The sequence below is a fragment of the Nicotiana attenuata genome, unplaced genomic scaffold (assembly GCF_001879085.1).
Source record: "Nicotiana attenuata strain UT unplaced genomic scaffold, NIATTr2, whole genome shotgun sequence".
NCBI classification, from domain to species: Eukaryota; Viridiplantae; Streptophyta; class Magnoliopsida; order Solanales; family Solanaceae; genus Nicotiana; species Nicotiana attenuata.
Window position 1 is genome coordinate 40,131 of NW_017671935.1, and position 10,116 is coordinate 50,246.

Sequence of the window (10,116 nt, forward strand, 5' to 3'; positions counted from 1 at the left end):
TGGCCAGCCTATTTCTCTTCCCTTTATTCTTTTTAATTAATTCTTTTATAAAAATGCAAAAGGACTAATTTTTTTTATTTTCTTCCATTTTTGTAATGTTAATTAACTAATAGAACTAAAAATATAAAATTGGGTCCTAAATGCAAATATGTTATTTTTGTATTTTTTTTATGAATTATATCAATTAAAATGCATACAAAATGCAAACAATCACAAGAATTATGTAATTAATCCTAAAAATCAAACAAATAAAGAAAAATCCTAATTTTAAGAATTCTATAGGAGTAATTTAAGCGAGACAAAAATCACGTGCTCACATTATTATTTGTACATAGTGTTCAAATAATGCAAACAACTTTCCTTTGGTTGTAATAGTTACAAAGCAACAGAATGAAAATATCAAAAAATGCTGTTGAAATACGCACACAGAGCCTCTCATTTGCTGTTAGAAGTAATTTCTGAAGGAAAATTGAGTAAAAGAAACCTAATGCTCTAAACTTACACTGTATGTTCTCATCTTAGCTGTAAGAAATAATACCGGTTTGGGGCTTTCTGTTGCTGCGGCTTGAATCAGCTATTTAATCAGAGATTATCGTTCTTTTGGGAAACACAAGTACTATACTATTATTGGTCTATTATTCATAAATTAATGATTCTACATAGGATAGCAATTTGAGCCCAAACTCATTTAACTCGTCCAACTCGCCCAAGATTGGGCTGCTCATTGACCCGGCCTATTGTTGAACTCAATCCATATTGACCCAACCAATCTCAGCTCATCTAACGTTGGGCTGATTTTTAGCCCAAATTGATCCATGAGCAACTTTGCTTAATATATGTTTAAAATAGTTTTTTTGTTTGATATTTATATATGACCAGAACAAAACAAAAAATCTTATTTGGTAATTAAACAATTCATAAGAAAACAACACATGGCCAATCAATATCGCTCATGTCAAGAAGATGAAGGCAGCAGAGATGAGGATGTTGAGATGGATGTGCGGGTACACCAGGTTAGATAGGATCAGAAATGAGCTAGGTTATTCGCGACAAGGTAGGTGTGTCTCCGATTGAGGACAAGATGCGGGAAGCGCAACTTAGGTGGTTTGGTCATGTGAGGAGGAGGAGCACATACGCCCCGGTGAGGAGGTGTGATAGGTTGACATTCGAGGGCCTACGGAGAGATAGAGGTAGGCCAAAGAAAAGGTGGGGATAGGTGTTAGGCAAGACATGGCGCAACTTCAGCTGACCGAGGACATGACCCTTGATAGGAACGTATGGAGGTCGAGGATTAGGGTGTAGAGTAGGTAGCCTAGAGTGTTCATAACAGTAGTATTGCACACAGTCTCGCTTTCTGTGGGCAGTAGGTTTTTATAACTAACCGTTGTTTTCTTTCATTGTGGATTACCTTATTACCTTGTTGTTTTTGTTTTGCTTTTATATGGCTTTTTGGTACTGTCCCTTCTTGTCTATATTTTCATTAATGTGGTGCTTATGTTTTCCTAAGTCGAGGGTCTATTGGAAACAGCCTCTCTATCCTCACAAGGTAGGGCTAAGGTCTGCGTACACACTACTCTCCACAGACCCCACGGTGTAGGATAAAAGTGGGTATGTTATTGTTGTTGTATAAGAAAAAAACACACATTAATTAAAGCTTGATAATAGTTTGGCGGGATTGGCTTATGACCCAAATTTTAGCCGTTCTTGACCCAGTCCATCTTAGCCCAAGTAACTTTTAAGCGGGTCATTGACCCGTCCATTTATTGACTCTGCCCATTTTGACCAGCCTAAAATCAGCCTAAGCTCATTTGACAGCCCTAATTCGAACCATGATATGGTTTTCGAGCGGATGTAATGTTATTGTATAATGAAAGAAAGAACTAGGCAAGATGGATTCTATGAAAATTGACACTAAAAGATATAATGCGTGTTCTGAAGTTACATCTTCAGTACAATAGCGTTCATCTAACACACTAAAAACACTTCATATCTAACATGCTGATATGATCAAGACTTTTTATTTGTGATGGTTTCAACTGGATCATCACACGTGAAAAAACACTGAACAAGAGAAAATAGCAGTTCTCTGGCTATTTGAACCCATAGACAGTGAATCCTCCGTCAACGGCTATAACCTGGCCAGTGACATAAGAAGCGCCAGGAAGACAAAGATAAGCCACGACGGATGAAACTTCCTCAACTTCTCCTGGACGCCGGAGAGGCGTTCTTGCTATTAACTCATCCAAAAATGCTTTATCCTTGAGAACCTGTGAATATAAAGCCATCAAATTAATAGTACTCTACTATTAAATTTTGACATGCACCAAACCCAACTTAGAGGAATTGTTAAATTGACAAAAGTTAAGTGTCAGTAGCAACTCCCTGCTTGGATGTGGAGTATGACTCTCTGTTAGCATCAAAGTATGTTTTACTCAGGTAGATGTGAATTCAAGATTTAGTTTTAGTGGGTTTAAGCAAGTGTGAACATATAAGTAGACACTGATTTTAATGTATGTACATATATTTACATAGTTCGAACTGAATGCAATGAGTTCCTTGAGATCTGATGTAAAATGACTTATAAAATCATACACAGAAGCAACAGGAGGAGAATATTACATCTTTCACGAGTGGTGTCTTTGTGTACCATGGCGCAACGGCATTAACCCGAATACCATCTTCTCCCCATTCACAAGCCAAATTTCGTGTAAGTTGAATCATTGCAGCTGCCATCAGTTAATAAATAGTAAGAAAGAGCTAGTCTTTTAGCACATTATTTCCCCATTAAATACAGGGTAAAAACATGCATAAGAAGAAAATTTACTCGCACCCTGTATTTATACCATATTAAGACACGTGTCTTTCCATATATAGAAGGATGATGAGTACAGTACCTTTTGTTGCTCCATAAATAGAAGTACCGGACACGTGGACAAGACCAGCAACAGAGGACGTGAAAACAATACTTCCAGCTCCAGATGATTTCAGAAGAGGATGAGCAAGTTGAGAGAGATGGAATGAAGATTCTAAATTGGTAGCCATCATATGGGAATAATCTTCGGCAGTATATTCGATAGATGGCTTCCAAATGTTTGTTCCAACATTGTTTATCTACACCAAGAACACAAGGTAATAACATGGTCGAAATTAAAAAGTTTTATACTGTCTGAAAACTAAATGTTGCTTTAGTAACCAGCATAATCTAAAGCAACGCAAAAATTTCCAGCATTAGATCTCTTAATTTCACTCCTCTCCAAGAAATTAATCCGAGCAGCTCTTTATGAATCTCTCTATGAATACAACAGTTACTACATCTCATTCTAAGCAAGTTAGGCCGATCGGCTTAATGAATTAGAGGTGGATCCAGGATTTGATAAGGTTCAAATTCAAAATTTTACCACATTTCATGTAATATACTAGGTTAGACTTATTTAGTGTGGTTCGGACGAACCACATGGATTATTCACTACATCCGCCTCTGATATGAATTTTCACTAACATGTGCAGATCCAGTGCGTTGGCACCAAATTCATCCACGACCATCTCAACGTTAGCCAATACATTGTAAAATTAATATATATAAGTTGTTTGTGTGTGTGAGTGAGGGAGGGGGGGGGGGGGGGGATCTAACCAACAACTAATAATAAGAAGATGGAATCATATATAGTTCTTACAAGAATGTTGAGTTTTCCATCGAATGCAGAGGAAACTTTATCCATGAGCTGAGCTCTTTGCTCTCTACAAGTTACATCACAAGCTGAACCTTTGACTTGAATTCCTCTGTCTGCCCAGTCTTGCATTGGTTCATTTAGTTCTGATTCTGTCTTCGAACATGTATACACTTTAGCACCAAGTCCAGCTAGCTCCTCTACAACTGCATGTCTATACAAAAGATTTACAGTAAGTTATATGCACTGACAGTATAATGAATTTTTACGACAGAAAATTAAAATCATTACCCAATTCCAGAAGTGCCGCCAGTGACAAGAGCGGCCAAACCATTAAGTGACCATCTGGAGCTTTTGGCAAACGCTGCAACCTTCGCCATTGAGTTCCTTCTTATCTTTACTCTGGTTCTTCCGTTCACGTGGTCTTATTTGAGTAAATATTTGACGTTTAAAAAGATAGTAAGTTTTTTAAAATCAGTGTTCTTAAACACGTTACATTGATAAAAAAAATTAATAGTTTCCGACAGATTTCGGTAGGAAATTTGAAAATTAAAAAAAAATTAATAGTTTCCGTCCTATTTCGGTCGGAAATGAGGTTTGACTGTCAGTCAACGCGTTGAAGTTCCCGACGACACACATTTGCAATCATTTTTTTTCCGTCCAATTAAAATCGGTCGGAATTTGGTCGGAAACTATCAATTTCCGAACGATTTCGGTCGGAAATAGCGGACGGAAATCAACTAATTTCTAGTAGTGATATTAATGTTCAATAGTGTTGTGATTACGCTTTTCAGGAGCAGAAGGCATATCGAAAATAACTTTTTTATGTTCACAAGGTGGGGATAAAGTTGCATATCCATTATGCTCTTCAAATATTATTTGTAAAATTACACTAGATTTGCTGTTGTCCTCATCGTCGTCATCGTTATTGTTGTAAATTAAAAAAAATGTATCCCGTATATTAAGACCGATAAATAATTAAGAGAGTACTTATCTTGTTTGCCACTAAACTTTCGTATAGTACTACGAGACTCTTTTATATTATCAGATCTTTGCAAACTCCAAGAAGCAGATTTTGGAGTATTGCGTTAGGTGGACCGAAACCACAGAAGGGACAATGTAATCCACCCTGTCTTGCATATTTTAAAATTAAATTGTGAGGTGATAAACATGGCTAAAGTTTTCTAAAATGATAGCTAATGATAATTATTCTGCTTTTTTCTTTTTATGTTATGTTATTATTGATGAAACTTCTCCTATTGTTTTATATTTGGAAACTCCAAAAACAATGCTTGGAGTGTTGTATTATGGTGACCTGAATAATGGAAAGGGGACAATGTTAGAACATGCGCTGCGGAAGCAAGCATACAATCAGGCATCAATTACATGTAAACTAGACAACGCAATAATAATGAGATCAGGAATACTAACCTCTTGAAATAGTTGCACAAATTCTCCAAGCAGCAAGAATCCAGGGCTGTAGTCTTCTGCTATATGCCTAGTAAAACCTTGAACACTTTTGCTTTTGGGTGGGCAAAAACAATACAACTCTGGGGTCTTTTGAATAGGAGAAACCTGTCTACCTTTTATAGATTCGAAATTAAGCCCTAAAAGAGGCTTAAAATCGTGTGGGATTAGGATTCTATAAGTAGAATCCTACTCCAACTCAAAAAGGTAACTTTTCTCCCAAGCTACTTTTTACCCAAGTCTGTCCAGGTTTTTACTAGGTATAGCAGGGACCACAGAAATAATAAGAGGCTACCAATTATAGTATTAATTCTAAATTAGCATGAATTAATTCTTACTATAATTAATTGCAATTTATTCCACTAAAAAACTGCAATTGAACTCCTCAATATGAATTTCGTAAATTTATTAACACTTATTTTAACTCCCCATGTTAAGATTTCAAATACCAGTTAATTAAATTAAATCACTGATAATTTAATTCAATTAACTAATTAAATCCTTTATAATTCCGCTTAGACCATCTCATGTGACGGATACAAAATCCACCGGCCGGGTTTTCACATGAAAACCTATAAGCTTATATAAATGGGTATTATCAAACCCAAAAACCAAGTCATGGATTCTATCAACTAATTATTATTCACAAATGTTATTCGTTATTGTCCAATTTATTAGGCATATACTAACTCTAAATAGAGTCGTACCTTTTGATAAATCAAAACAATAAACAAATTACATTGATCTTAATAATTATATCAAGATTAGGAGTATAAGCTCATTTAATGAATTAAAGAAAATATTTTATATGTATTCAGTATAAAAATACATTTTCTCTACTTGGTCCGTTCAATATACACTGAGTACACTAGCACAAGAAGTTGGAGTAAACCTACTCCCATAATCAAGACAAATTATACAATAATCTTGTGCTACAATCATCAAGATATTTTGTCCGATAATATCTTCGATTGTGAACATAGTTTATTAATTATGAGAACCAATAATTTAATCTTCTGTGTATGAGCTAAGACTCCCTAAATTGTCTACTACATAACCAAAAGGACACACATGTTACAAATGATCTATTTAAAACAGTGCTTTATTGAATTGAATAAATTAAATAAATAATTGTTTCATAAATAACAAAATATAATACTATGTCTAAACCGCATGGTTAATAGTATATCCCAACAGACAATGCCCATTAATGTTTTTATATTTGAAAACTCTTTTATTTAAAACTAGAGGTGAAGCTACAATTTTAACTTGATGATTTTAATTTTTTAGAATAATGACTTTAAGTGCTAATAATTGGATTATAACTTTAATATATGTATAATTTAATGAATTCTTTATATAAATACATATTTGAGTTCGACTGAACCAATATCTAAACTTCTACCTCTACCCATGTTTTAAAATTCTCATATTATAAACATAGAAATGTGGCATGTGCAAAATCACAGCTTAAAGATACTTTTGGTATGTGCGGATAATCTTTGTTTCTTTCTTAAATTTTATAAATACTGCTACATAATATAAAGTGGAGGAACTCAAATACACTATTTGAGTTCGACCGAACCAATATCTGAACTTCTACCACTATCCCTGGTTTAAAATTCTCATTTATCTTTAATGGAATGCCCTTATAAACATAGAAATATGGCATGTTCAAAATCACAGCTTAAAGATACTTTTGGTATGTGCCAATAATCTTTTTTTCTTTCTTGAACTTTATAAACACCCACACAAAATGTAGGAGAGAAAGTATTGAACAAATTGACATAATCACAACTTTTATACATGATGTTTTCAACTGGAATTAACACACTCGAGAAATTAAACACAGAACATGATCAACAAGTACATAATTATTACAAAGGTATTAAGGTAGAAAATCTTTCACCATTTTCTAAACGAGAACTAATCATAATCTGGACCGTTGGAATTGGAACCCACTAACCGTGAAGCCTCCATCAACGGCTATAACCTGTCCAGTGATGTAGGAAGCCGCAGGAAGGCAAAGATAAGCTACAAGAGATGAAACTTCTTTAACTTCTCCGAGACGTTTAAGAGGAGTTCTTGACATTAATCCATCTAAAAATGTTTTATCCTTGAGAAACCGTTAATATAGCAATCAAATTCATTATTTATAATTCAAAAGTATTGTAACGAGATTAAAAAAGTCCAAGTGATCATGCATTTTATTGTTTAACTTTAATACACCAAGATTTTAAAAAAGGTTGAATTAGTTACCTTCAAATAAGTCAATTAAAAACCTTATACGACATGTTAAATTGGACTGATGGTTTAAAAGTTTCATTACACTTGTCTCAGCATCAACAGAAGAAAAGGACTGACTGGCTGCCATCCACGAGAGACCCCTAAGGATCGAGCTTAGTGCTAGCTTTGCAACATGGGCCGAAGGAAAGGGGAAAACCAAACAAAAGTCGCGGTCAAAGCAAAGAAAAAGATGCCATAAAAGATTCACTTTAGCTTCTAGCTCGCTTAGTTTAGTGTAGGTTGCTTGCAAGTCTTTCGATAGCTGGTTCGGCCAAACAAAATCACCGATCTAGAAAGAAGGGTCGTTTATTACCAGTCTTGCTACAGTATCGACGCAAAAGGACCAGTCCTTCATTTGATGATCATTCGCGAGTCGAACTCGCTCTCTCGCCATGTCTTCTACTCACTCGCTTGATTCGAACTCAATCACTCTTTTAGCCAAATATGGTAAACGGTTATTAAGTTATACCCAACATTTTAAATATGTTAGGTTTGTAAATTAATGAAAATCATTTATGCTTTAGCGAATTAATGCTAACTTTGATTCCCGTAAGTATTTCAATGACTTTTTTGAAACATCATTTCATTCTCCGGACGTGGCTTAAGTTTTTTAACATTTCACGTACTTAAACAACATAACATAGGTACTCTCCTCGAATAGCTTCTAGAAATATTAACTATTGTGTTTCCTTTTAATTTGTTACATTTCGAAATGTCTCCTATCGTTTTATTGAACAAATTTAATAGAAACTGCAAAATTATGGTTGAAATGTCAGTTTTTTTCTTGTTCTGTGAACTGATCTATCTATACAAATTTCCTTGATTAATTCTTTAGTAAAATCGTTGTAATAAGACTGTCCGTTTGTAATATGTCATCACATACGAAATATCTGAATTACTATTCTCACTCTGGCTTTATTTTCCTCAAGAATTCAACATTTTCTAGCAATTGATTCTTCATTCTTTAGTAATATTAGTCATGTCTCTGGAGTATTGTGTTGGACTTTAAGCCATTGGGCTTTAAAGTAGAAGAAGTGTGAATTGGAAATGGAGGAAAATAAAATGGAGGAAAATTGAAAATTTGAAGAAGTGAACTTTTGTCTTGCACTTTGTCCCTCATTGGTGAGGGACAACCACATTTGTGTGCTTATATATAGAATCACTTCTTAAAGCTCATAAAAGGAGTTGAAGAGAATGAACCCTCGCGCCGTCGTCGTCGCTCGCTCGGCTTCGGCTTCGGCTTCGGCTTCGGCAAATGATCGATAAGATTATTTTTGGACAAAATTTATTTAATTATTTAATAATTAATTAAATGCCAAATCACTGCTGAAAATACGCCAGAACCCTGCTGCTGAAGGTTCAGAAAGCCCCTCTGACCGCGGTTCTGCCGCGACCGCGGTAGAACCGCGGCAGGCAGGTTCAGAAGGCCCCTCTGACCGCGGTTCTGCCGCGACCGCGGCAGGCAGCGTATTCTTCTGAAAAGGCACCTTTTCCAGACACCTCTTCTGATAATTGCCTATAAATTCTGAGGCAAGGCTCCATTTTCAAAACACGAAAAACACTCCAGAACTTCTTTCTTTCTGAATATACTGCATCCTAATTCGCAGTCTCTCTCTCTCAAATTTGTAAGTGTGATTTTGCTCCGTTCTTTGAGTTCGTTGGTATCCTGCAGTTTGTATTGCCACTGTTGCAGGAAGGTTTATTCCGTTTTATCCTGGGAGGATTTAATCCATTACCTTGGCAACGTGTGAGGGGGTTAAAATTCCTTAAGGACACACAAGAAAATTGTGGACTCGGAATATTTCTTAAACTCTTCTGTTTTTCCAGTTTCTTTTATTTTTCTAACAGTTTTGTCTGATTTTTGGTTTAACACAGTAACGCTCACAAGCTTAAGGAATTTTTAATACTAACGTTTCTGTGTTGAAACATATATTAAACTGTTATTCATATTTTGTATACTGTTTTGGAGACTAAAGCCTTGTTGCTTTCTACTCCAATAATTCTTTCTGTCCGGTTTAAAGTACATAAAAACTTTGCCGGAATAATAAACGTACGGGTTTGAAGTATATAAAAACTTCACCATTGTTACGTGTTGTATGTTTGGTTTGATATTCAGTTTGAAGATATCAAAACTTCACTGATTTAACAAAGTTCTGTATTGTTTTCAACTTTACAGAAATATGACGAATGAAAACCAAACTAATGGAAGTGTTGCGGGAACGGGTGCTACTGTTACGAGTGCTGCTGCCTCGTCAAGCCGTTCTACTCCTGCTCATGCTATGGCACCGGCAGAAAAACCCGGAAAGTTTTCCGGTATTGACTTCAAACGCTGGCAAATGAAGATGCTCTTCTATCTTACTACGTTGAGTTTGCAACGTTTCATCAAGGAGGATCCTCCGGTCATGGCTGAAAATACTCCGGATGATGAACGACTTGTTGTAACTGAAGCATGGAAACATTCTGATTTCCTGTGCAAAAATTACATTTTGAGTTGTTTGGAAGATGGCTTGTACAATGTCTATAGTGTCATGGAAACTTCAAAAGCGTTATGGAATGCGCTTGAGAAGAAGTACAAGACTGAGGATGCCGGACTTAAGAAGTTCGTGGCTGCAAGGTTCTTGGATTTCAAGATGATTGACACTAGGTCGGTCATAACTCAAGTCCAAGAACTACAAGTCATTGTACATGACCTCCT

The 10,116-nt window shown here is 35.6% G+C and overlaps 1 protein-coding gene across 1 annotated transcript; it reads right to left on the reverse strand.

Annotated features, from left to right (window-relative positions):
* Positions 1-1,892: 1,892 nt before the first annotated feature.
* Positions 1,893-4,122, reverse strand: LOC109210943 (tropinone reductase homolog At5g06060-like). Its single transcript, XM_019374426.1, has 5 exons — positions 3,960-4,122; positions 3,675-3,882; positions 2,895-3,111; positions 2,620-2,726; positions 1,893-2,267 (listed from the first exon to the last, which is right to left on the reverse strand). Exons 1-5 carry the CDS (start codon positions 4,046-4,048, stop codon positions 2,091-2,093), a joined length of 798 nt encoding a protein of 265 aa, XP_019229971.1. The 5' UTR covers positions 4,049-4,122; the 3' UTR covers positions 1,893-2,090.
* Positions 4,123-10,116: the final 5,994 nt, after the last annotated feature.

What these genes read in the sequence shown, in the direction of transcription:
- LOC109210943 (XM_019374426.1), bottom strand. Translation starts at nt 4,048, where the DNA reads ATGGCGAAGGTTGCAGCGTTTGCCAAAAGCTCCAGATGGTCACTTAAT. An exon ending in ATGGAAAACTCAACATTCTT is followed by an intron (nt 3,112 to 3,674) that starts GTAAGAACTATA and finishes TTCTTGGTGTAG; the next exon opens with ATAAACAATGTTGGAACAAA. An exon ending in TATTTATGGAGCAACAAAAG is followed by an intron (nt 2,727 to 2,894) that starts GTACTGTACTCA and finishes AACTGATGGCAG; the next exon opens with CTGCAATGATTCAACTTACA.